The sequence below is a fragment of the Temnothorax nylanderi genome, unplaced genomic scaffold (assembly GCF_030848795.1).
Source record: "Temnothorax nylanderi isolate EJ_2023f unplaced genomic scaffold, tnyl_v1.0 TNYL_tig0051_pilon, whole genome shotgun sequence".
In the NCBI taxonomy this organism is placed as follows: domain Eukaryota; kingdom Metazoa; phylum Arthropoda; class Insecta; order Hymenoptera; family Formicidae; genus Temnothorax; species Temnothorax nylanderi.
This window is the reverse complement of record NW_027249113.1, coordinates 585,539-611,731: the sequence shown is the minus strand read 5'-3', so window position 1 is coordinate 611,731 and position 26,193 is coordinate 585,539. Positions and strand designations below refer to the sequence as shown.

Genomic DNA, 26,193 nt, shown 5'->3' with positions numbered 1-26,193 from the left:
ATAATGGCTTCGCGATAATGGAATTGCTTCCGGATCATGGTGAAGAAATCCTAAACCAATAGTGATACAAATTGTTTAATTAATTCTCCGATTGCAAAGATTGGATCTGTAAATACTGTGATTATTCTTTTGTTGTAATTTAAAAATTAAGAGAAATATATATCTTTAATAATGATTATAAAAGATAATAATAATATAATTATTATTTATTTCTCAAAACAATGCGTATTGTACTTGAATTAAGTGGTAACAATTTAAAATATTTGTGAGTGACACAATGTTTCTAATGCAATTAAAAGTAACAAAATAATTTATTTGTTAATTAATCTAAGCATATTTCTTTCATTCATCTTATTGCCTTTTAATCTAGCTGCAATGCTTATCAAGAGGGCGTTAGCAAACAGAGCATTTCTCAAGCTATACGAAATTCTGCCTGACTCATTGTCAATCAAATAATCTATTATATGAAAAACAAAAATTATTTTGTTTATATTTTGGAAACATCGAATATAGTCAATTAATTTTTTTATTTTTTACTGCAGTTATTATATATAAAATGAGTTTTTTTTCTGCAAAAATTATTTAATCAGACGAATAATTATTTTATTATAAAATTATAATATACAATAACTTCTAACAGAGTATGATTAGAGTTAAATCGTCGTATATCTTGAGCTCAAGAATTTTCTATTTAATAGTTTTTTATAGTTAATTAACAGAGGTACAACAAGAGCTTGTTATATGTGATTATGCAATCTAATTATATTGAAACGATCGTTTAACGAACAAAAGAAGTAAGTCGTCAAGTCTTTGAAAAGAAAAAAGTAGCAAATATGATTTGCCATGTCTAGAAGACTACAATATTAAACAAAAACAGAAATATATTTATAAATTTCTATTTTCTTTAAATAACAAATATTTGTTAATTGTGATATATTTCTACTAAAGTCTAATCCAGTTTAAGGGGATGCTGGAGCCGCAGGCGAACTCGATCAGCGTCGATAAAGAAGTGCTCACCGACTATATCTGTCCTTGTATAGACAAGGATATAGACAAGGATAGCACCTAACCTTGCATCTTCCACTGGTCTAAGTAATATCTTTTTTTTTAGGCTTCAAATCTTACTTCTAATTGCACGATATTATTCCTGACAGTTTTTTGTAGAGGGCTGCATCACTATTTTCTATAGAAAAACTGCAGAATTTTTGTATAAAGCAAATATTGTCGTCAAGTGAAGACAATATTTATAAAAATAAAATTTTTTTTTAGTTTATCAGAAAAAATCATGTACAGCCCTCTACATTTTTGTGCGTACTTTAATCGTGTAAAAGGATTTTCCATTCTGTTCAGCCAATTCAAAGATATTGCTTAGACCGATTATGCCTTGTCGCTGTCACTCCAGGATCCCCTTAATAGTATCGAGTAGTATCGAATTTCAAATAGAGAAACCGACATCGATAAGAACAATAGTACCTCGTCGGTGATATCGATTAGATCGAAGTCGATTGCTCGAATTTCAAAAATGTCGGAAGGAAAATCGATCTTTAGTTCAGAAAAGATTCGAATGTCGGGTTAGTCGATTAGTCGAGGGAAATCGAATCCTGCTTATTCCTGATGACGAGCAATCTTGTCAGCAGAACCAGTTGTAAAGGTTAGATGATATCAGAAAACACACATGTATAACATACACGCGCAATATCCAAAATATAAACGACTTGAAAAGTAAATAGTGGTCGTCGCGTCCGTCACATGATGTAAGTGTCAATGGAAGCGTTAAATTTATTTTAAGTCTGTTAATTTATTATCACATCTTATTTTAACACAATAGAGTCAGTTATTTCGAAAATTATAAATTGTAAAAATGTTTACAAATTTAAATTACTCTCGCATGATGTGCTTCTCGCTTTTTATGCGTTGTATGTGCAAATCACACTCTCGACACGAATAAATTTAAAAATTACATCAATTAACTTGTATTATTTTTGTATGTAATAAAACTGATTTATTTTTGTTTTATAAATAACCACACGACATAATTTTCTTGGAATAATTTTCGTGGAATATTTTGTGTTAATGTGTAAGCCATTATTTATTTCAATTTGTAGTATTATTTCTAGCTATTAAAATGGGATGACATATTTTAAGTGCGATATGAATTTTAAGTATCTCTTTGTACTTTTAGCAGCATAACGATATTCCTTTATAAAAAGAAGGGGATATATACTATGCTTAATATATTACATTAATTTCAGAAGATACATTTTTGGAATCCTGCAGAACAAATTATTTGTGTGTGTGACGTTATGTGGAACGAAGACCTGACTACCATTATTCTATCCACATTATCTACCATGATTTTCTTTATATTCACGATAAATTTCTTCCGACACCTCGTAGGTAATCCTCATATTCAGATTAGAGATGTTACGAAGGAACATAATTGGAAGGCAATTAGCGGAACAACCAAGGTACTTTTAAGAATTTACAAGACTATTCTAATAGACCATCTTTTACTTTCTTTATAAAATAAAAGCTCCGGTATTTTCTGAGTAAGTATTCTCTTTTAAAATATGTATTCTCTTCCTACCTTTTTAAATTTGCGTGAAATAATTGTAAAAAGACACTGATAAAATACTGAAAGTTGCTTATATCAATGCACGATTCCGTATCATGTAGATTGAATTTATCAGAGCATCGAATATAAGAAAAAATAATAGCAATAAAAATAACAATCTATTTCAGTTTACGAAAAAAATAAATTAAATTAATCAAATATACAAAATTCTTCTTTATATACAGGCGTATTACTGTAATATTTGTGAAGCTCTACTATTGAACCTTGATGCCCTTTTCTGTGACTCCTGTGGCGTGTGCGCGGATCGAGGTTGCATAAAGCTTGCCAATAAGCAGCTAAAATGCAAGGCTATAACTCTCAATAATGATCAGTTGATGAAGCATCATTGGATCAAAGGTATATTACCAGTCTGTAATTACTATGTGCACTGCCTTCAATGTGCCACTCTTTAAACAACTTTTGTTATGCTTAAAGGTAACTTGCCACTTGTCGCCATGTGTTACATCTGTGAAGAAGAGTGCGACGTAGAGCCCGGCCTCACAGATTGGTGGTGTTGTTGGTGTCAGAGATGTGTTCATGAAACATGTAAAGCTTCTCTCTCTGAAGTAATAATTAATGATATTTTTTATATATAATTTTTATAATTATTCTTGCTATTCATATTGACTCGCTGAAAATTTTCGCTGAATATATAAATAATCATGTGCCTCGTCATTTAATAATAAATTTAGTAATTTCTTAAAATTATGCATTATAACTCTTCATAGTCAAGAAGAGTAGCATTTCTTAAAGTGCAGTAAAGCAAGTGTTCGGTTGCATTGTACGGTTCTTTTTACTTCGTTCCGTCATCCCGAGAAAGTGAAACAAATTGTGCATATTTCTTTTTCAGATATGTGATTTTGGAAAGTTCAAATTAATGATCATTCCACCAGGAAGCTTAGAAATAATAAATCGACGCAGCACAGTGAGACGTAGATTACATCTTCGTTCTGTTACATCGCCAAACTGGCCCAATTGGAATCCGATCATTGTTGTAGGTAAGAGAATAGGAAACAGTAATAAATATTGCTCGGAAAACAAAAGAAATGATACCTGGATGAATATGTCTTTTTTCTAATAATTCTCTCCTTTTCGCAGGAAATACGAAATCGGGAAACAATGATGGAGGCCAAATTTTGTCACTATTCAGAAGATTGTTGAATCCTGCGCAAGTCGTGGATCTAGCAGACCGTGATCCAGTCGCTGCCCTCGAATGGTGCCGTTTGCTGGGGAAAACCCCGTCGACCATACTCGTAGCCGGCGGCGATGGGACCGTCGCTTGGTTATTAAACACCATCAACAAACTCGAGTTGGAGGTGAATCCTTTTTAATACGGAACCTTTAGATGCGCATAAGCACGAATACAAACAAATATTTTTACGCGGCACAGCCTGTTCCATCTGTGGCAATAATTCCTTTGGGGACAGGCAACGATTTGTCCAGAGTATTAGGATGGGGAAAGGAACACGACTCGGATTTGGATCCCATGGAATTGTTGCGGAAAGTTCAAGCAGCGGAAAAAGTCAAGCTCGACAGGTATACATGATGAAAAATTAAAAATTGGTGTATCTTTAATATTATCAATCGAATCAAATCTACATACAGCTTGTGAGATTCACGTAGGTGGTCGGTGACGGTAAAACCACACGGCGGATTAGGATTCAGAGGATCGTATCGTACCTTATTCATGTACAATTACATAAGCGTGGGCGTGGACGCACAAGTGACTTTGGATTTTCATCGCACAAGGGAGAGTCGATTTTATCTGTTCAGTCATAGAATATTTAACAAGGTATGTCTTTGTCAAGTAAACGCGTAAACAAACTTATGCAAGTTGTAAAATTTGTACGTTTTGTATGCGTTTGGTTAGCTGTTGTACCTGTGCTTTGGCACGCAGCAAGTTGTGGAAAGGGAGTGCAAGGATCTCGATAAATGTTTAGAAGTCTATTTAGACGACAAGAAGATAGAACTGCCTTCTATCGAGAGCGTAGTGATACTTAACATTCCATCTTGGGCCGCCGGTGTCGATCTATGGAAAATGGGAATGGAAGGTTAATATTCTTAATAATGATATTTAAATTCAGTAATACTGATTACCCCCCGTTGTTTGACAGACGACGAAGGTTCGGAAGTGCAAAGTATTAACGATGGCAAATTGGAAGTGATAGCGCTTTATTCTTCATTCCATATGGCTCAGCTTCAAATAGGCCTCTCGAAACCACATCGGATTGGCCAAGCTAATACCGTAAAGGTATTTGTTTCAACGATTCTAAAGACTCTTTTGCGTCTATTACAATTGTACACGATAAATATCGTTATTGTTTAGATAAAATTATCGCGGTCGTGCGCTATGCAAGTTGATGGTGAGCCCTGGTATCAACATCCATGCGAATTCAGCATAACATACTGTAATCAGGCTTCGATGTTGATGAGTAGCGACTTTTAAATATATGCTGCCTCATAGGCATTTGCACAAATGCATTTATTCAGACGTTACTGTGCGAGTACCAGCTAATATTTGTCAAATCTGTTAACAACTTAGCTCCTCGACAACGGCGATTAAAATATTGGCGTGTGTAAGAAGAAGAAATGAAGAACTCTAGTCAATGTTATTCCACACAAGAAAATGTATGTTATATATCTTTTATGGATTATAGCTGTTTCGTAATTCTATATTTGTTGATGCTTATTTATAATAAAAATATATACAAACAAAATAAAATTATATATATAAATAAAGATATTTTAATGTTTACGAAAATCTTCCTTTGACGATTTATTTAAAATAATATTTTGTGTTTATTTCTGTCCTTTCTCTTTAATCAATGGCTTTTAAATTTCTATCAATTATGCGCAATACATTAGCAACTAACTTCAGATAATTTAGAAATTCATTTGTTGCAAAATTTCAGTCGAAATTGTAATTACAGTTACATGATTTTGAAATAATAAAAAAGAATAATGTGAACAGAAGATTCCAGCATTCCTTTTTAATGATGAAAGAAGATAACAGAAAATTAATTTTATTAAATCATGACAGAACGCCAAATGTATTTCTTATTGATCTTGACGACCGTTTGGGTTTTGCACGAGATGGCTAGAGCGATGAAGGATATTGATTAAGATATATTAAAAATTAAAAAAATCAAATAAATTATGGTGAAAACATCATTCTTTGATTGCATAAAATAATCTGTATTAAAACTTTATATCCAAAAAAAGACAGAAAGACTATTCGTGAGTATTATACATATTAAAATCACGAAAAATAATTTATTAAAGAACAATTATTATACACACACAATTTATAATTTGTGGAAATAATACAGAAATGTATGTACTTGTAAATGATAAATTGCAAACTAGTATGTTAATATCTTTTAACATAATAATTATTAAATCCGTTTTTCTATAAAATATATTCAGAAGGCTTCCTTTCTAAAGCAGAATCCAAATTGATCGCATTTGTATCGAAGGATCCTGGCGAGTTGTGGCGGCCCGCAATAAAAGACTGTAATTTTTCCTTTCTTCTTATCCTGGAGCTGCTTGAATACCTTGTCCCAATTGGGACGGCCCGCATTCGTTCTGGTTTTCAAACCCGTGATGAGATCTCGTTTTTCCTAATCGACGAAAAGTGACGACAACAAAAATTAATTATAAATATTAATGTGCCAAATTTTTTATCGTTTATTTAAATTCTACTAGCGTAGACTTGAAAAACTCATCGCGCAATTGAAAATATTTAAATAATTATATGCGACTATAAAGATATCTCTGACCTTTTCGTGCAGAAGATCCAGCGCTAATTGCAAGCCAACTGCCTTCATGTCGCTCTTTTGCAATGCACTTGTGATGTACATATGCATCTCCAGAAAGTGTTCCATGGTGGTACCTAGCTCAGCCTGTTCTATTTCAAGTTGAGACAGTAAGTTTACGAACCACTCAAACGAACGTTGATTGCGGTTAATCCAAAAGAAGTCCACCTATAAAATATTCTTCGTTAAATTTAAAAATTAAATATAATGAATATAGCACACAGCAAATATCTTCTATAATGTATTTTGTACTTTAAATTACGAAACTTATCTATTGTAAATTGAAACTTGTTTTACATACATATCGGCCCGTATTCACGGTTCTTATTTTAAGACCGTCTTAATGTCTTAAAATGCTAATATGGCTCTGTGATTGGTTTACAACATCTTAAGATTGTACTTCAGACGATCTTATATAAGAACAAACTATGAATACCGGCCATTGATACAAAATTACACTACGAATTAATATTCTTCTCTGGTACAAGCTTGAAACTTTTAATATTGATACGAACATTATCGAGTAGCAGTAACTCACACGAATCTATTTACCTTTCGTAAATTCATTACGGTAGGCGGAATTTCGCTGGACCAGGAGAACGAACATTTTGGACAGGTGTGTCTCGCTTTCCAATATCGATGCATAATCGATTGCAGTATAGAGGCGAAGGGTGTAACTCCGATACCAGTGGCGATCAGAACAGCGTGCTGCGCTCGGAAAATGTGACTCGACGGTGCTCCATAAGGACCGTCTAAAAAGATCTACAATGACGACACACGGTTATTCACTCGCAACAATTGAGTGATAACTGAAAGGATCTTGAGAACGTCGTGAAAACGTTGTAATAAAGAGTCTGTTGGAAGATTTACCTCCAATGGTTTTCCTACAGGATAATTTATAGGCGGTTGAGAAGAACTATTGGATTTCAAATCTAAATTATCTGAGCTATCTACACCCGCTTCGCTAAACCCTTGCCTCAATCTTCCTTCCTCCGCCGCAATTTGCATTGTTATCGGTGTAATCGGCGTCACTTCATTTCCCTCCGCATTTGCGTTTGACACTGCAAACAGTATGACAAATAAAAGCTTCATGCAAAATATAACTTTATATTTTTTCATGTAATTATTTTCTATAATTTATAAATGTAATCAGTTACTTTAAACGATGTTTTACAAATATAATTATATTACAATGTCGCTGTAATATTATCGTACTATCTTATAAAAAGATTTTCTCTTTCTCTTTATAAGATATATTTCCAAATAAATGTTATCTTTCATTCTGTAATAACTTACCAACGTTGGACGACGCGCCGATCTCGTAATCGCCCGTTTCGAAACTGGGTGTTTTGAAAGCGATGATGGTTGGCTTCATCCGCATGTACCGGAAGCTTTGAGCTAATGATTTGTTCTGCGGACTCAAGTAAGCTAAGCCCAACGATTTGAATCGCGCGCATTTCATCTGACACTCGTCGAAACTCCTCTCCGATTCAGATCTCATGTAATCTCGAAGTCTACGAAATGAGAACATCACACACATTACGTACGCACACATAAAATATTTTATTACAAAGATTATTATAATTATTATATCGATATTATATCGTTAATAAAATGTTTAGAGACTTAATTATAAGATAAAACGCGAAAAGAAAGAATGGAGACTAATTTTTTGAAAGCAAATACGTGTCATTATGTAATATTAATTTACTCACGCCCTGAGTCGTTCTTTCTTCTTGCTTTTGATATGCATATCGGGCATCGAGCGTGATTTTTCAAGTGGCATTTTGCTACCAAGAAAGAATTGATGGAGTCTCCCGTCTCTTCTCGCAGCCACATCTGCCCATTCCTTATTTAACTCTGGCGTATCTATTAGACGAGTTTGTATAAAAATTTATCATAAATAATAACGTGAGATTTTGCGATTAATACGAGCTTCGATCTATTATTCTTTTGATTTTTCACAAGGATTAGATATTTTTTGTATAATAATATATTTCATTTAATCTTACGTTCTGTAGTTTTTAAATATGCAGACTGATTATTAGACGCATGCGAAGGTGGCACGCTATTCGATAAATCAGATACGAACGAAGGGTTGTCCAGGCTGTGAGGCACGGATTCCATTGAGGTTTTCTGTGTCACGATAAGAGGTGTCTTTTTGCCACTGAGAAAATTATACACAGAGAAATATTAATATACACAAAGAAAAAATAATGTATCAATAGCATTAGTCTAATTGGAAATAATCTTGTTAATTCAATAACAGTATTAGTGAAACAATACTTATTTTATTAAAACAAAAGCATGACGTATTGAATTAACAAGATTATTTCCAATTAGAGTTTAGGCTAATACAACATCTTTTTTTCCGTGTATGATAATTAACCTCCGGTTAAAAGTGTCATAACTTAGGGCCGGTTGTTCCAACCTGTTGGTAAGCTAACTAATAGTTAGATCATATATATGTCTTTGTTTATCCTTTACATTAGACAAAAATAGGCATTGATTTAACTATTGGTTAGCTTACCAATAGGTTGGAACAACCGGCTCTTAATGTCAGAAATTATATATACTTGGAATTTTTATGAACATTACAGAATTACTTTTTGTGTCTTTATATAAATATTTAATTGAATCACGATGAGCTTACGATTTCTTTCGGGGAGCACAGACAGCATCGCAGTTCTCGGTAGGCAAAATATCGGCACAGTGAAGTTTTATTTGTTCTTTCTCAAAGTACGAGTACAAACTATTGGTCCACTCACCGACCGCACGAATGTGCAGCCACATATAATCTGTACAAAAATAATATATTAATTTTGGAAATATACATAAATATATAAATGCAGTAATAAAAGATGACATCAATCAAAAGACAAAAATTTAACAGCCTTACCTTCTTGTTCGGGAGCACTGCTAATAGTGAAAGGATGCCATTCGTATCTCGCTATTACTGGGATTTTAACGAATATATAATCGCCGGGATGAAAGTGGAAATGTGGTGGTCTCTTGATGACCAAGTGAGTCACTTTCGACGGCAAAAGGAGGCCGGAACTTATGTACGTTTTTCCACCCTGAGCCCGTAACCACAGCAATCGACGAATCTTTTCCACTAGGTATATGATGCCCGGGCCGACGAACCACTTCCAGAAGTTAGGGCCATGAAAGATCATCAGAATCCAGAACGGTATGTACAGCAGATGGGACCAATAAAATATCTTGCGACAAAGAATTATTCCAATTAAAGGGACTTGCAATAAAAATATTGCTCTCAGACATCTTGAGAATCATAAAGATTGTAATCCTTAAATTGGAAAATAAATGGAACTAATGGAAGTAATATAGGGTAAAAAAATATTTATACCTCGAAACAACCTCCACGTCGTACAAACGGCAACGAACAAACGCTCATAATGACGAGAATAATAAGTAGAACTACCCCAGTCGGATATGCACTGCCTGCCACCAGACCGAAATATCCGGGTCGACTCGTTAACAACCATTCGGACATGGTGTAGTTTCCGCTATTCATTTCCTCGTCTTTTATTATTACCGTACCTACAAGTATATAATTAGATATCGTTAATTACAATTTTAATTTAATTCGATATACGATAAAAATATTAAATTAAATTAAGATAATAAAAATTATTTAACATAGCCTTCATTAGAATTTTAGCAAAAGATTTTTAACACTTTAAGTGTTATGCTGAAATAACGTAACTTTATAATAAAATCGAAAAGTTATTAAATATACCGCAGTAAATAAGATGCATCAGAGTGTGTACAATGCTGAAGATTCCGATCAATATTCCCGTCATTTTATGAAGATATATGTGATGATCTAGGGGCACTACGGAATTAAAGCTGTGCGTTCGCAAAAACGTAATGCACTGGCGCAGCATCAAGACCAGGATGAACGTGCAGTCAAAGTTCAAACATTGCCCTAAAATGCATTTTCGAAATAAATTTAATTCTCACATTTCTCTTAGACATTAATTTAACAGAAATTTAACCTAAGCTTTAATAATCAACAGTGTGAAAAATTTTTTAACTAGAGTGAAATTTTTACGAGACTTGTTTTATATAATAAATTTAAATGTTGATAGTTAAAAAAGACTTAAATATCGTATTGTTATACTTTCCTTACCGCACGCACGCGCGAACATTATATAGCCATTGTGATTCCGATACTCGTAGAGGCGAGAGACGAAGAGGGCCACGTTGATAAACATGAACAACGAAATGAAGGCGATAAAGACGTAATTATTCTTCAGGTACGGCTTTGTTAGTTGATATGGACGAAGGGAGGAAATCGTCCGCAAAATGGATTTTGGCTTTGATTTCGGCTGCGGTGGCACCAACCATCGATCTATGCTGCGATTATTATATTTTTATTCCTTACGTTTAGTATTTGCTTTAAGAATTTAGAATTTAACGTGATAATTGAAGGTGCATCGAGGACTTAATTATAAAAATTAACTGACAATGAGCGAATTTGCTTTTTCAATTCTTAGAATTCCACAACTCTATACTTGTGAATTTTTTTTACATTTTGTATAATTCTTTATCTCTAACCTGATCGAGAGATTTTCCAGCAAACCCTCGTGCTTCTCCAATTGCTTTTTTAGAGCTTCAAGAGTGATCGCTCCTCTATTTCCTTGATCAGCATCCTCAAAGAGCGCAATTGTCAGATCTTCGATTTGCTCGTCGCTGAACTTCATTCCATTTTCCTCCATGCAAGCTCTCATAACATGTTCTAGCTCGCGAAGTTGTATTAATCCATCACCTTTTATCATTTAAAGAAATCAATATGAAATAAAGATGGTTTATATTTAGACAAAAATATCAAAACGTTTGAAAGACATTTTAATTTTTCGCAAATACACTTTAGTCTTTTAAAAGTCCTTTGAATATACATACTTTTGGCAAATTGTACTTAAATCTTTATTTATATAATTTACTATTACTTGTTATTTTATTTATTTTTTATTTTAGAGAAAATAAGTTCAATTTCTTTTTCATAAATATTTCACGTGAGTGAATAAGACTAGACATTACCATCGATATCATAGACTTTGAAGAGAAACCTAATTTTATCGTTCGGGGATTTCCCAGCAAATTGGTGCATGGCGTCCAGAAATTCTTGAAGCGATATCGTGCCGGAGTTGTCTTTGTCGAATATTTGAAAGACTCTCTCAGTAAAGAACGGCTAAAAGGTAATAAGATAAATATTGCGCCCTGATTTATTCCTTGGCGAATAAAACTGATGTATTCGTCTTTCGATACAAAATTTTATGCACCCGACGCATGTATTCTGCTTGTATAAAATTGGAAGAGATAAGCATAGGCGAGAAATAAAAATAATATTAATTAGGAAAGTTAAAATTACGACTTTTAGAGAAACGAGAAATTAGTATTTCGCGTTTGAGAGATGAAGAATACTTATGCCTCCAGCCTACGTTCTTCGAAGTAACGATCGTTTTGAATTCCTCACGGCGTATCTCTCCCTCGTTTCCGACAGTTTGCTTAAATATCTTTTCCAGCCACTCGAGATTTCCTTTATCGAAGCCAGCGCGTGGTCTGACACAAGATTTTAGTCAGGTAATACATAAAAGCTTGAAAGAGCTGATAAAACTAAGAAATTTAATAAGAACGAAAGCGATAATGATAAATTAGTTCTGTAATAAGCATGTTACCTGGTATTGGTCACGCCAAATATCATCTCCATGATTTGGGTGGACGTTACATATCCCGAGTTCTCTTGATCAATTAACCGGAACAATTTCTCAACTATCTACGACATGTAATGCACATGATTTTCTACGTATCGAAGAATAAACATTTTTAAATGTTGTTTCTCGCTGCCGCGCTGCTCGTATCTTATTTTCCACGCATTCTTTCGCGACAGTGATAAATTGAAACTCTCTCGGTCATCTGTTACGCTCGATTCGTATTCATCAATTCATCTAACATCTAATTGTATTTTTTCAGCGATCCGTGTAAATAATTATGTTTGTTTTAGATTTTTAGAGAACGCGAAAAAATAGTTTTATTTACTATCTACAATATCGCAACACAAAAAATTGCATAAAATGCAGAGTATTCGAATTAATGAGATATTCGCGACAAATTAAAATAAAAAACACATTATATAAAATGTTGTTCTCGAATCAAATTTACGCACACTGAGGACTTTTATTTTTAAAATGGAGATGGATAAGAAATTTGCAAACTTGTTCCAGTGTAAACACTTTATAAATTTAAATGAAGCATTTTAGATGGAAATTTATTATTTTATTTATTATCCTGTTTCACTTTGACATTTAGTTATATAGATAACTATTAAGTTTTTTCACTTATTTATTTACTTATTTACATGAATGGATAGCGCAACTTACTCCTTTAGTATAAAAGATCTGTTGAAAATTGGCGAGATTTACTGGATTCTCTCCACATAGCACGTATGCGACGCTTTCGATCTGATCGATAAAATCATTTTGCTTCTCGTTTCTAATAAAAAAAATAAAAACATTGAATGAGACGAACATAAGTACACTTAAAATTAAACGATTACGATGCATGCATGGCATTGCATGGATATTAATATAATAGAAACTTATTCTTACGTCAGCCTTCCCTTGAGGAATTCGAGCCATTCATCCTGTTTCAGCAACCCATCGCAATCTTGATCGAACAGTATAAATAATTTCCCAAGAAGCACCTGTGGAAAACATCGATAAATCATAAATAACAAACGTTGATTTTCTATTGAAAGCTGTACAGCGAGAAAAAGATAAATATTGCAAATTCTTAGAACAATTTAAAACTTCTATTAAGTCAATTTTATTTAAGAAAAACTAACACAATGGTATTTTGTTGAAAAAATTAATATCGCAGGCTGTTCGACAGATTGTACATTTGATATGTAAATCGCCTAAAATGTGTCTCTTATTACACGTACGCGTAATCTGGGGCAAAGTTAATATGTGATAATGGAAGCGTATTTATTAAAATTCTAGCCTCAGGTGCGTATGACGACGTCAACGTTAACATCGATATGACGCGTATCGATCACCATCGGCGTGGATCTCGACGGCTGTATACACGTATATATTTCACTCTCGATCGTTAAGAAATAGGTCAGTGTCGTGAGAGATTACACTGCGTGTTCCCTCGTCACATACGAGGTCCAGAAACGTGTCCCAATCTCGTGAGATATGGTTAGCGAATATGATATATATACGCCCAGGTAATGTCCGAACCATTTTTCACAACAGACACATGTTTCAATGACAAAACATTTTACAATAATTCACTTAAAATCACACTTAAACTTCCTTTTAAAAAGGATTTAACTTAAATGTTAATTACAATGTTAATTACAGAACAACTCGAATTATATTTCATATTATCTTAAATAAAAGACGGGAAAGAATTAATTACAAAAATGAAAAAATGATTTACATTTAAAAACATTTAAAAAAATTTACAAAGAAAAGTTTGTTACTAAAAGGAAGAAAATGAGTTGAGAATTAATCAAGTTTATTATGTTTGTGTATACGTATATATACATAAAATTTCGATGATTTAATAAGATTTTTTAACACATTGTGCGAGTAATAAAAAAAATTAATAAAACAAATTGAATGAAATATCCAAATAAGAATTTTAATATGTCTGATTTATAATACCATGCAGATAAAGACTGGAATTTTACATTGCATTTACAATGCTACGATTAATATGTGTCCGGCTTTGAAAATAAGCCATGCGAGAGAAAAGTATTGATGTCTCTAATCAATCATTCTTATAATTTCCACCTCTTGCATACAGGGCAAAAATAAGAAGGAAGATAATAATCAATTACAGCAAATATATAGGCTTGATGTGACAGCTTAACATTTTTGTGATATAATTTTAAACAAAAATATTCGATTGAAAGATTCATGTTACTACTTAACATTAGAATAAACTTATGTTAAACTATATCGCGTACAATAAAAATAGATATTACTTGTTTCTTAGGTTAATTTAAATTTAATTAAACCAAGTTAATTTTAATTTAACATAATTTGACTAAGTCCCGAATTTATAATTGTAATTCCTTATTTAATTGGATTTTAATAAGAACCTTGACGTTTTAATAATGTAAATCGGCATTTAACGATGCTTAATCGATAACGCTTCGGCGATTTGCGCCGACAGCGGTTAAAGGGTTAATGGATAGTTAGTAAACGAGGTATCGGTCCCGGTCGACGCTGTGCTCTGCTCTACGATTGGTCTCCACGATCGGTCGATCGGTCCCAAGCGACCGGGAGGCGCTCGGGGCATCAAGGCCTGCCGCCCGGGGCGATCGGCCACCTTGATCGAAAAGCAGAGGCCCTCGATAGAGCCCCCTCGTTTGCTTCGATCATATCGTCACCGCCTCGGGTCTCCTTTTCCTACGCGGATTCTCAAGAGTGAACTCATTGCTCCGCCGATCGCGCGATCCTCTACAAAGGAGACGATTGTCCGATAAATGGGTACACACGGTACGAGATCGCAAATCTCAGTCAAAAGCATTTCAGTTCCGATAAGGAAATCTCGTCGCAGCTCTCCTTATTCGGCGAAGTATCTTCTCATAATTGGAAGAGAGATGCCGCGCATGAATGGGCTTAGTCTTCTTATTCTGGAGCAAAAGATGCTTAGTTCGCTTGTAGAAAGATAATCTTTAAATCTGAAGAAGCGAGACTGTCTCACTCTTATGATGAATAAATCTTTTCAAATCAAGGCATCAAGTGAGTTTTTATTGGCTGTCTTAAACGAAATTGAAATTTTACGCCTTGATGTACATACACGGTAAGTATATGTCACACTTGTCAAAAAAAAGCGTTGCGCAGTCTTAAACGGTATAATGACAGCGCTTTCCGTCGGAGTGTGAAATGATTGACTGGGTGATCGATTGTAATCTCATAGTGTCGATGTATGTGTCTTGATCTATTTTTTTTTCATGTATGTTGTAAGTGACAGTTTAAAAGACAGTTCAATTCAGAATATAAATGCAAAAACTATTTCTCCACGTTCTGATAAGCTTCTTTTGGTACCGAATAAGAAAAGAGTATTGCGTAAAAAATCTAAGAGAATTGCATCAATTTTGTTATAAAAGTTTTGATTTTGTGAAGAAAAATTGATTATTGGAAAATTTAATTGTGTAAGAGAAGTTTGTTAGACAAATAGAATTTAATCTATTTAACAATGTATATTATATTTAAAAATTGATAAAAATTATATATAGAATATGTAGATATCATGTATTCTCTTATTTTTGAACAAACATATTTTTATTTCTTAAAATCTGCAGATCATAAAAATAAGCTTATTCGATGAGTATTCGGTGGCAATAATTTACCTTGCTTTATATAAGCACAAGAATTTAATTTTGTAATAAAAGTCTATCTATTTTTTGTCACTACTTTTTTATTTATTAAAATCTACAAGATTTTCATATCATATTTGCTTATGATTTTGCTTCATAGTTATATTTGTCTTAAATAAATATTACTATCTAAATACAGATAAATCACGATGAAAAAAGACGATTGAAAAAAACCTGTAAATGCTTTTTAAAAGAACCATAATTGCTCGACAAACCAATATTCTCGGGTGATGTAACGTCGACGCCGCGACGTTTCATGTTTAGTGCCACGCAAACCTTCTTTTTCTTCACGAAAGAAAGTGAGGCAGCAAGGCAATAATTACAATAATTGCAAGTCTTCATGGCCGCTTTAAGAAAGTGCCGGGTTACGATCACGAGGACGTTCCTACCCTCTCGTTATAAATCTGTACTAATTTACTAGAGGGTTAGTAGTTTAGAAACTTTAGCGCCATGTGGTTTTGCAAACCGAAGTTTATATTCATGATATATTATCTTTGTGGCAAAAAGAAATAAAGTATTTTGTTGACGTAGCTACTTTTCGCTTTATAAAAAAAAGTTTTGAAAGTTCACGTGGAAAGTAATATAGATATATATTCTACTGGACGTGAAAGGGTTAAATTGGTGGACCACCATTTTTATATCTCTGTCCTGAGTCTTTAGCTTGTCGATTTTATAATTTTTGCATTTAATAATAATTGCTCTCACATGAAATACGACACTTTTACCGGGTTTCACGATTCCTTTCCGAGATATGACGTGTTACTTACTTTACATGAAATGCATATCAAGCTGTTTCGAAACCCTCGAAAAAACCATCGTAAAATTAATCCGTATCGTAAAACTCTGGATATACTTCTCGTATTTTATGAATAAAAGCCGCGATCTTTATTTAATTTAAAAAAAGTCGTGACAATTCCGATGCTTTTATGTATTCCGAACGAGTTTATAAATATTTTACTTTATATTTATGTTTACGGAATTTGTTTATATTTGCGGGAACTCAGAATCGTGTTAATACTTAAGTTTCATTAATATTGTTTCTTCTACACAACTTCAAGTTTTTAAAAAATTATTATTTGTTTATTTTTCTCTTTTGCTGTCAAGAGTATTATTTACAATAATGTCTAACGAAAAGGGTTGTCTAGGTAAAAACAGAAGACATAGATCAAAACGTCGCCCGTTATAATTTAATCGGATTACTATACTTCATAATATTTGTTAATTTCTCTACTCCTATCTAGTTTCTATTGCAATCTATTGCGGTACCTGATCACGAAAGAGTTTTCTAAAGGCCTCTTTGCTGTAGCGCCCGGATCTTTCTTCCTGCACTATCTCCTTGCACTCCTTCAGGATGGTCGTCCTCCTCTTCTCGATCAGACATTCCTCCTCCATGCAGATGATATTCTCTTCCATGTTATTGAATATTTTTCACGACAAGCGCTACGCGAGAAACGAGGGTGTCACCGAAGAAACGAGATCACAACCACTTTGGCAATTCATCACGGGATCAACAAGATTCCTCGCATTTCTTGTCGCTCGCTTTCTTGTTTGGAACATGAGTAATTCAACAGATCAGTCGTGTGATGTTTGAAAGGTTATATTTATAAATTTTCACTGTTGTGTTAGTTCGATGGAAATAAAGTCTACACTTATATTGTATATTATTAAGTTACAATTATAATATCACAAACAAGACATTTAGAAATTTAATTTTTTTCCCCGTTTATATATACAGTTTAGCAAAGAGAGGACGATCGAGAAATCAATGTTTTAACGCAACTTTTTCTAATTATTTAATAAAAGCAATTCAAATAAGAAAATACAATGAGATTATTATATTCAGGAGATATTACATTTCTAATAATTCTCATAAAAATGACATCAATTTTTTTTGTCTCTTTTTTAATCTTATTTTCGCCTTAGCGCTTGATTTCACTTAAAAGAATACAAACATTTTTAGTATGTTAGATATTTAACTTTTATGTTAGAAAAATATAAAAACTTCAGGCAAACACATTCTCCTTTATTTGAATGGCACAATTTCGGCACAATTTCTATTTTATTTACCTTACTTTCGCGCATGAAACTCGGAAACACAGATAACATAAATATACATGAATACAAGTAATATGAATACGCTCTAGTTTTCTACCCCTTGCGACTATAAAATATAAATTATTGCGGCTGTTTTTTCGTAAATTTTCCTCGCCAAAAGAAATATATAATCTGCGTATAATGTGTATCAGTTAAAGAAAGAAAAAAATTAAAAATTTTTTTTTCTTTGTCACGTTTTTTTTTCTTATCGCGAACAAGGGTTCGACAATGGCCGGTAATTAATTGGCGTGTAAACAGTCCTACCTCTCGGTACTTAAGAATGAGAGCTCGGTTCAACGTACGTACGAAAATTCACTTTATCGCCGCGATATCAACAAGCGAGATCGCCTTGTTAACGCGCCTCGACGTTACTGACAGAAGTTCTTGAATGAAAATCATCCTCGGGGCATCAACGAGACGCGCGGATGTCGCCGGCTGGCTGGAAACGCGTTGGTGCCGGTAAACGCTCGTATTGGATCGCAGGGCGACACAGGTGAGGGAACAAGAGAGGAGGACAGAGAGAGGAAAGGAGACGGCGATCGCGGGTTTTGCTGGCGATTCAGATCGTGTGGGGATAGAGGAGAGACACGGACAACCTTTCACTTTTTGACAAGTTCTGGGTTCCTCCCCCCCGCCCCCTGTCGTAGCTCTCCTCGTCCTTCTATTTCTTGTGTGTGTTTAAAGTGTATAGATGTGTCAAGATCTGAAGGCTAGTTGCAAATAATTTCCGATTGCCAATGCTGGAATTAGATGACAAATAAGTCCGCCGGTTGGAAAAAATTTATTCTTGTTTAACATTAGGAATAATCCTTTGGGTGAATATTATCTTGAATAAAGGTGTCTATATTACATAAATATGATGATGACTTTTGGGAATCGTCATTCTTCTCTTTCACATGCATAATATATTAACAGCGCATAATAATAAAATAAAGAACAAGATTTATTTCGTTGGTATATGCGTCAAAGATAAATTATCGAGTTGTTTTTGAGAGATATATATAGTCGGCTTTTTGGGAATACCAATTTATTTTAAAAATTCTTCTTCTTCATTTGGAATGTGAGAGAAAGTTACGAAATCGATTCGACGAACAGCCAGAGTTTTACAAATGTTTGTCAATAAGTTTCTATCGTTCGCAGTTGCGACGCGCGCATAAATACGCAAACATTTTTATTAGTAACAATAATTTGTAAAACGTCGATGCCTGGTACTTTACATAGTAAATGGAGAATGCGAGTTATATTTACCGCTAATTAAATAATTGTAATAATTGTAATAATTAACGGTTACTGCAACGACAATGCATGCACAATACCAAATACCGCTCGGATATTACAGTTTTCGTTAGAATTATCGCAACTTCAACCACGTTCGATCCATAAAGGTCGTCTAGAGATGCGCTTGCGCTTCCCGGAGCACCTGCGCTTTGGAAGTCGTGCACGAACCGAGTCTTCGACGCGTTTTGTTTGCCCCTAGTCTCTCGGGGTAGGATCAACAACGAGCCATGAATGTGTCCTGAAAACTGACGCTCTTCTCGAGATGAGCCTCGCGTCTTTCGAGCCGATTGAACATACATTAGTCTCTGGCAGAGGAACTCCATGAAATAGCCTGAGTTTAGTCCTGGCACAAGGTCTGGTCGAAGTAATTTTTTATTGACGATGTGTAATAATTTTTTAAGGTGATATAATACTCGCTTTAGAATTTCGAACGTATAATGAATCTTATATCGTAATATTGACATGATATAAAAATGTTATTACGAAAATATAAATCTAGAATTATAAAAGTGAACAATATTTAATAAAGATTATTAAATATCATAAAGTTTTGAAAATTATTATTACAAAATTTTTTTAAAATTTTTATAACCATGTATCTTAAGAAACATCTTCTCTTTTTAAATTTATAATACATGAAGATTGATATTAAAAATTTTTTTAATCTCGAACAGCCTGAAAATTAATGCAAATTACATCGTGTGTTAAAAAACATATATTATATTATGGAATAAAAATTTAACTTGTCTCTTGCATATTTATAGATGACATTTGACGTGATTCGATTCACGAATATATTATTCTTCCTCCTTTGGAGCAACCAAATAAGATGTTACAACGTTCCTTGCACATTCAACACCATGTGCATGTGTTGGGTTCAGGATGACGATGATGATTTCACGAAGATGGATATCAGTTGTATGGGAGTTCCATTCGCACGATTCCCTGGTATGCGAAAGAAGACTTAATGTCACTATTTAATTCGAAAAAATCTTGTTAATTCAATAACAGTATTAGTGAAACAATACTTATTTGATTAAAAGAAATACTTATTTTATTAAAACAAAAGCATGATGTATTGAATTAACAAGATTATTTCCAATTAGACTAATGTTGTTGATACAACATCATTTTTTTCTCCGTGTATACTTGTCATTATTTGCATACTTTATCACTTATGCTTAGTGTTATTTTATAAACGAGTCGATATATATTTCTTTCTCATTAGTAATGATTATATGTACAGTGTACGCATGCAAAAATTTCGAAATATAATTAAGCAAATAAAACAGAATTTATCAAAAACATTTCAGACGTATCGGTGAGCTACGTGGCGCAGCTAGATATTGCTGGATCCGGGATACAAGTTTTGGACAATGACGCACTTGCGAGTTCCGCAGGTGTCGAGGCACTGGGGCTAATGAGCAATCGATTATCCAGCATAGGTGACAAGTCTCTGCTGTAAGTTTACTTTTTTTTTTTCATGCATAATAAAAGCTTATATATCTTACGTAGTAAATTGACTGTGGGACAATGGTTTTTTGCTCAGATTAATTTATGATTCGAATCTTTCAATAAATAATGAATTTAAACATATCCAAATTTAATGTATCAATGCAATTATCTTGGAGCAAAACTCTGGAGAACGATGATTGAGATGTTATATCTTTGATGTCTTTTTTGTAAGAGGTGTTACGGACAGCCTACGTTCTCTGGATCTAAGCTACAATTCCCTTGAAGATGTGCCTTTCAAGGTTTTTCGCGATCTAAGGAAATTGAATTGGCTCAACATGCACAGGTATGTGACGTATTTTTTAGTTTATTAATTAAATAATTATTACTTATTCTGAGAAGCTCCGTTACATTTTATATATCTTATCCAGTTTATCAGAAAATCGTCTATTTTAAATGGTGTTCTTCTAGTTTTTATTTACAAATAAGATATTATTCCTATTATAGTAATAATTAAACATTTTTTTATTTTGACTATATACTCTTACATTTATTACATTATTTCTTCTATTTTTCTTACCATTCTAAGAAAAAATATACATATCGAGAATGACATTTTATATACAAGAACCTGTTGGAAAAAGAAATATTTTAATTATAAAACTTATTGATTATTAGCAATCATTTAACGTCGTTGGATGGCGACTGGGGCCGCACCAAGGAGACTCTAACAAACGCATTCTTCGGCGATAACTCGATCACCGAAGTGCCCAGGGTCTTTTCGAGTTTCGCCACCCTGGTATGGTTGAATCTCGACAGCAACAACATCGAGGAGCTCTCGAAAGATTGTCTACCACCAAACATGCACACCTTGAGCATCAATAATAATCTCTTGAAAGAATTCCCACAATCCTTGGGTGGTCTGAAAGAACTAACTTGGCTTTATATGAGAGGAAATGATCTCCGGTATCTGGAGCTGCCGGATTTCCGCAGTTCCAATTTGGAGCTCATCGACGTCAGCGAGAATTCCATCGAATGGATGAAGACACCCACTTTGAGCAATCACACCGTAAAAGTCAGGGACTTTAATCTAGCCGGAAACAAACTGATCTCGTTGCCAGGCAGAATGTTCGATCGCCTCGAGACCAGAAGAATTCACCTGTCGTCGAACAGTATCAGAAATGTTGATAGGGAAGCGTTTCACGGCCTCGAGGATACTCTCGAATATTTAAACCTGGAGAATAATGACTTGCCGACAGTACCGAGCGCCGTCAGCCAGTTGAGGATGTTGTCGTATCTCTATTTGGCTAACAATGAGATTAGGAATATTTCTGGGGAGGCCTTTCAAGAATTCGCGGAGCATCTGAAAGCCCTTTCTCTCGCGACCAACAGTTTGGATGCAGTGCCTGTGGCTGCTTTGTCCAGGTAATTTTAACGTCATTGCATCAGATCTGTCCTTTACTTTCATACTTTGATAATCTCGAGACAAAAATTTTCATAACAATTAATTTCCTAGATGCAATAAAACAAAATTTTTGAAATAAAATTTTAAATCATTTTGTTCATAATAAATTTATATTTCTACACAAGAGGAGTCTTCGTTATTTATAAATAATAAGTTTCAGAAATAAAAGATGTAAATAATTTGGTTATTTTTATAAAAGTTTTAATAAATTTTTTAGAGAAATGTTTTGATTTAATATTTCGATAAAATTAATTAATTTCTAAAATGTAAATTATACGATAAAAAGACAGAACTATATAGAATACAGATAAAAAGTCGATCCATTTTTATTATTATCGAAGAAATACATTCATTGTATATAATTTGTATAAAAGTATAAAAAGTAAAAAACGAATAGCTACCTGTATTATAATTGGAGTGCGGAGTTTCGTATCGTATAGATAGATCGTAAAAAGGTCAAAATAAATCACATAGTACGGAGGTACGAATCAATAATTATGAGATCCTAAAGCGCGGAAAGAAAGTTTGATGCAAGGTATCTGACGATCGGTTTTCGAAACAGATGCCAGAGGCTATTGCACCTGAATCTCGGTTACAACAAGATCTCCCACGTCGAGCCGGGTGATTTCGAGTGGGCCGAGGACCTTGAGATCTTATTGCTCAGGAACAATATCCTGACGAAACTGAAAGCCGAGACTTTCAAGGGAGCCGGTGCGTCGCCTGTAATTTTGATTGCAAAATATATTGTCCGAAATAAGTAATCGCTATACGTCACGAAGAAGTCAATGATACGGATCAAATCACATTGCTCTCACACGCTATCAAAGCGCAACTTTTCATGCAAATGTTATAAGCATGCGATTTTGTCTTTAATCGAACTTTCTCTTAGGTAAACTAAAAGAGCTCAGCCTGTCCTTCAATCACTTGACGGAACTCGACGACGACTGCTTCGTCGGTCTCGAGGAGAGCCTGGACATTCTCGAGCTGAGCTTCGCCTTCGCCACGGACGTTTTTCCGCAGCGCGCGCTCAGGCCACTCTCGAATCTCCGCTGGCTGGTTTTGGACAACAACAATTTCCAGACAATCGAGGCGACAGCCTTCTACTCCTTTCAGCAGCTGCGCTACGTTAATATGGAATCGAACAGGCTGCATTACTTGCCCGAAAGGATCTTTCTCTCGAGCGTGCACCCGGAGTTAAGAGACGTCAAGCTGGGATACAACTTCCTGGAGGCGATACCGGAGTCGAGTTTCCACAATCTGACCGAGCTGCTGTCTCTCGACCTGACCGGCAATCGAATAAAAGTCTTGGCGCCCGGCTCCATCGTGGACTGTCCAAAACTGGTGACCATATCGTTGGCTTACAACCGGATACAGAAGATGGAGAGGAACGCGTTGTACGGCCTGTCCAGCTTGCGTTTCCTCCATTTGGAATTCAATAAGCTGACCGTGCTGGACTTGGGCGCTATCGCGGAGATCGGTGGCTCCGATTTCGCCCTGAACGTTTCCTACAACGCAATCGCGTCCGTCGACTCGGGATCCATGATGAACAATCTTACGAGATTGGATCTCGGATTTAATAATATCAGCCATTTGTCGGCGGACACGTTTTACGGAACGCCCGATTTGAAGAACTTATATCTGCAGAACAACTTTCTCGCCACGATCGATCCTGGTGAGAAAATACAAAATCGTTCTCTTTCTTCTTTTTAATCGCGGAAACCGATTCTCAGCAGTTTGAACTCTTTTTATCGAAGACGCAATATATTTAGCAAAGTATTCACTTCGATTCACAAATAATAAAATTGTTAAGTGACTGTGATGTATATCGTTTCAGGAACATTTGCGTTCCCTCACTTGGAAACTCTGGACCTGAGCAACAACAAGATAGACACGTTGCGCAAGCAGTCCTTCCACGGTTTGGAGTCCCTTCAGTGGCTGAACCTCGGCGGGAACGAGATAACGCAGCTGTCGACGGAGCAGTTCAGGAATCTGAAAAGTCTGAGGATCCTGATTCTTTCGAGCAACAAAATTCGTTCGTTGCCGAAGGACGTTTTCGAGGGCACCAGATTAGAGATTCTCGACCTCAGTCACAACAAATTCACCGTCGTGCCCTCGTCATCGTTCCTGGAAGTCGGCTATACGCTGAGGGATCTCAACATGGCTGAGAACTTCCTGGATCACCTTGACTCGACCGCTTTCCCGACTTCTCAGCTGGTATCCCTGAATCTGGCGCAAAATCGTCTGACCATTCTGCCGGATAATTCGTTCGTTTCCTTAGGAAAATTACTGAGCTTGAACGTATCTCAGAACGTTCTCCAGGCGAACTTTAAGGAGCTGTTTCATTATTTGCCAGATCTCAGACATCTCTATCTGGCCAGTTGCGGTCTCAGAAGCACACCGCTACTACCATTGACGAATTTAAATATCTTGGATTTATCTTTTAACAGTGTCGACGAGACTACCGACAAGCAGTTTCAATATTTGGAAGGTTTGAAGATTCTTTTACTGGTAAATAACTCGTTGACGTTAATGCCCGGTGTTAGATTGGGCCTCTTGAGGGAGCTTGATGTTTCTGGCAATCCTATCGAGGTTAGTTAAAATTAAAATAATCAAGAAAAGTGTTTTTTTTTTTTTTTAAGGAGAAAAAATTAAGAACGTCAATAATGAGTCTAATGTTTTTACAGGAACTGACGAAGGAGAGCTTCTCGGGCTACCCGAGATTAGAGAAATTAAACTTGAGAAATTTAAATCGAACCAAATCAGTGGACAGGGACTGTCTGCAACCTTTGAAATATTTAAAACACCTGCGAATTCAAACGTGGCCGCAGGCCGACGGGTTTCATCTGCGTCACTTGCTGTCCGGCTTGCCGCTTCGAACGGTCGAGATTCAAGTGACGGAGCACCTGCTCAAGCATCAGATACAAAATGTCTTCACGAAGCAATTGAGAGAGCTGACGATCACCGGAAACGATCTCGAGTTGATCTCCTCCGAAGCGTTCTCCACTATCGAAGGCGGAGAGCTGATATTGAGAATCAAAGACACGCACGTACAACGACTGCAGTCGGATATTTTTCTATCGTTGACGAAGAGATTGTCGCAGCTCACTTTGGACCTAAGGAACAATCATATCAACGAATTAAGTCCGTCAATAATTTACGGGAATCTTTCCTGGGAGACTGTGGGGACCAACATGGTGGCTGGTAAGTTTGGAATATGTAACAGAAATATAAATATAAGTGTTTTAATAAAAGACAAAGGAGATAAAAGGGGCCAACGAATTAAGTCGGGTGTACGTGCTAAGAATGTATTACAAATTTAAATAAATAATGTGACATACGTTTCGATCTGCAATAAAGTCATCTTCAGTGCACTATAATTAAAAACTAAAATTATAATAAGGTTTTAATAAAATAATTGGTAATTTTTATAATGTGGTCCAGCATCTGTTCTTTAAAACAAAAATTCTAAAGTCACAGTAATTAATGTGCCTAAAAATGTCATTAGAGGACACGTGCTAGCGCGAACGGTGATCTTTCTTCAGGTGGACTGCAGGTATCCGGCAATCCGCTCGAATGCGACTGCGAGATCGCGTGGCTGAGCCTGTGGCTGCGCCGGTGGCTCAGAGAGTCCCGGCAGATTCACACGGCGTCGCAATCCGACGCGAGACAGCTCAGGACCATAGCCGGCCGAGCCGTATGCACGGAAACAACGCCGTCTTACTCCTCCGACAAGGTCCTGCTGACTTTGGGCACGCCGCACACCGCCTGCCAAGCGTCCGCCCTCAGCTCGGGTAATTACGAGCGGCTGGCGACAGCCTGGTTGGCCTTCGTCAAATTCTTCATCCTCGTTTTCATCGCCAATTAACTGTTCGAGTTTATATCGCAACCTCTCGCGATGGGCCTAGTCTTTTTCAAGTTCACGATGTGATCTTTTTTAATGTAAGATTTACCAATAAAAGTAGTTAAATAATTACGAGAAACGCTTCTTATTATTTCCATGATTAATACTAAGAGAAGGATGTTTTTTTTTTTTTCATAAAAGAGGAGGACGAGA

At 35.2% G+C, this 26,193-nt stretch overlaps 3 protein-coding genes across 5 annotated transcripts; 2 read left to right on the top strand and 1 right to left on the bottom strand.

Moving 5' to 3' along the window:
- The first annotated feature begins 1,600 nt into the window (after positions 1-1,600).
- Dgkepsilon (diacylglycerol kinase epsilon) lies at positions 1,601-5,375 on the top strand. Of its 2 annotated transcripts, none has more exons than XM_071706346.1 (11): positions 1,601-1,754; positions 2,253-2,468; positions 2,800-2,971; positions 3,050-3,180; positions 3,465-3,612; positions 3,713-3,930; positions 4,005-4,150; positions 4,238-4,406; positions 4,485-4,665; positions 4,729-4,865; positions 4,941-5,375. In XM_071706346.1, exons 2-11 carry the CDS (start codon positions 2,304-2,306, stop codon positions 5,058-5,060), a joined length of 1,587 nt encoding a protein of 528 aa, XP_071562447.1. In that variant the 5' UTR covers positions 1,601-1,754; positions 2,253-2,303; the 3' UTR covers positions 5,061-5,375. The 2 variants fall into 2 exon arrangements, with proteins under 2 accessions (XP_071562447.1, XP_071562448.1); XM_071706347.1 differs by having other exon boundaries at positions 1,616-1,754; positions 2,256-2,468.
- Positions 5,376-5,872: 497 nt separating this feature from the next.
- Nox (NADPH oxidase) lies at positions 5,873-18,368 on the bottom strand. 2 transcript variants are annotated; one of them, XM_071706344.1, is made up of 20 exons: positions 18,209-18,368; positions 17,117-17,393; positions 13,062-13,156; positions 12,834-12,945; positions 12,132-12,229; positions 11,895-12,015; positions 11,494-11,644; positions 11,011-11,221; positions 10,583-10,809; positions 10,190-10,378; positions 9,797-9,990; positions 9,329-9,650; positions 9,083-9,227; positions 8,442-8,596; positions 8,145-8,298; positions 7,726-7,943; positions 7,300-7,490; positions 6,982-7,191; positions 6,394-6,597; positions 5,873-6,234 (listed from the first exon to the last, which is right to left on the bottom strand). In XM_071706344.1, exons 2-20 carry the CDS (start codon positions 17,261-17,263, stop codon positions 6,037-6,039), a joined length of 3,342 nt encoding a protein of 1,113 aa, XP_071562445.1. In that variant the 5' UTR covers positions 17,264-17,393; positions 18,209-18,368; the 3' UTR covers positions 5,873-6,036. The 2 variants fall into 2 exon arrangements, with proteins under 2 accessions (XP_071562445.1, XP_071562446.1); XM_071706345.1 differs by lacking the exon at positions 18,209-18,368 and having other exon boundaries at positions 17,117-17,492.
- Positions 18,369-19,369: 1,001 nt separating this feature from the next.
- On the top strand, positions 19,370-26,119 carry LOC139772562 (chaoptin). The gene is made up of 10 exons (XM_071706366.1): positions 19,370-19,575; positions 19,987-20,170; positions 20,536-20,683; positions 20,910-21,020; positions 21,353-22,099; positions 22,702-22,850; positions 23,029-23,811; positions 23,974-24,728; positions 24,824-25,340; positions 25,682-26,119. Exons 2-10 carry the CDS (start codon positions 19,987-19,989, stop codon positions 26,002-26,004), a joined length of 3,717 nt encoding a protein of 1,238 aa, XP_071562467.1. The 5' UTR covers positions 19,370-19,575; the 3' UTR covers positions 26,005-26,119.
- The last annotated feature ends 74 nt before the right edge of the window (positions 26,120-26,193 follow it).

Excerpts from the sequence above, each read along its gene's own strand:
- Nox (XM_071706344.1), bottom strand. The coding sequence starts at position 17,263 with ATGGAAGAGAATATCATCTGCATGGAGGAGGAATGTCTGATCGAGAAG. Across the intron at positions 10,379-10,582 it reads AATGTTCGCGCGTGCGTGCG|GGCAATGTTTGAACTTTGAC; the intron begins GTAAGGAAAGTA and ends AATGCATTTTAG. Across the intron at positions 9,228-9,328 it reads CAGTGCTCCCGAACAAGAAG|ATTATATGTGGCTGCACATT; the intron begins GTAAGGCTGTTA and ends ATTTTTGTACAG.
- LOC139772562 (XM_071706366.1), top strand. The coding sequence starts at position 19,987 with ATGACATTTGACGTGATTCGATTCACGAATATATTATTCTTCCTCCTT. Across the intron at positions 20,684-20,909 it reads ATAGGTGACAAGTCTCTGCT|AGGTGTTACGGACAGCCTAC; the intron begins GTAAGTTTACTT and ends CTTTTTTGTAAG. Across the intron at positions 22,100-22,701 it reads CCTGTGGCTGCTTTGTCCAG|ATGCCAGAGGCTATTGCACC; the intron begins GTAATTTTAACG and ends TTTTCGAAACAG.
- Dgkepsilon (XM_071706346.1), top strand. The coding sequence starts at position 2,304 with ATGTGGAACGAAGACCTGACTACCATTATTCTATCCACATTATCTACC. Across the intron at positions 4,407-4,484 it reads GTCATAGAATATTTAACAAG|CTGTTGTACCTGTGCTTTGG; the intron begins GTATGTCTTTGT and ends GCGTTTGGTTAG. Across the intron at positions 4,866-4,940 it reads GCCAAGCTAATACCGTAAAG|ATAAAATTATCGCGGTCGTG; the intron begins GTATTTGTTTCA and ends GTTATTGTTTAG.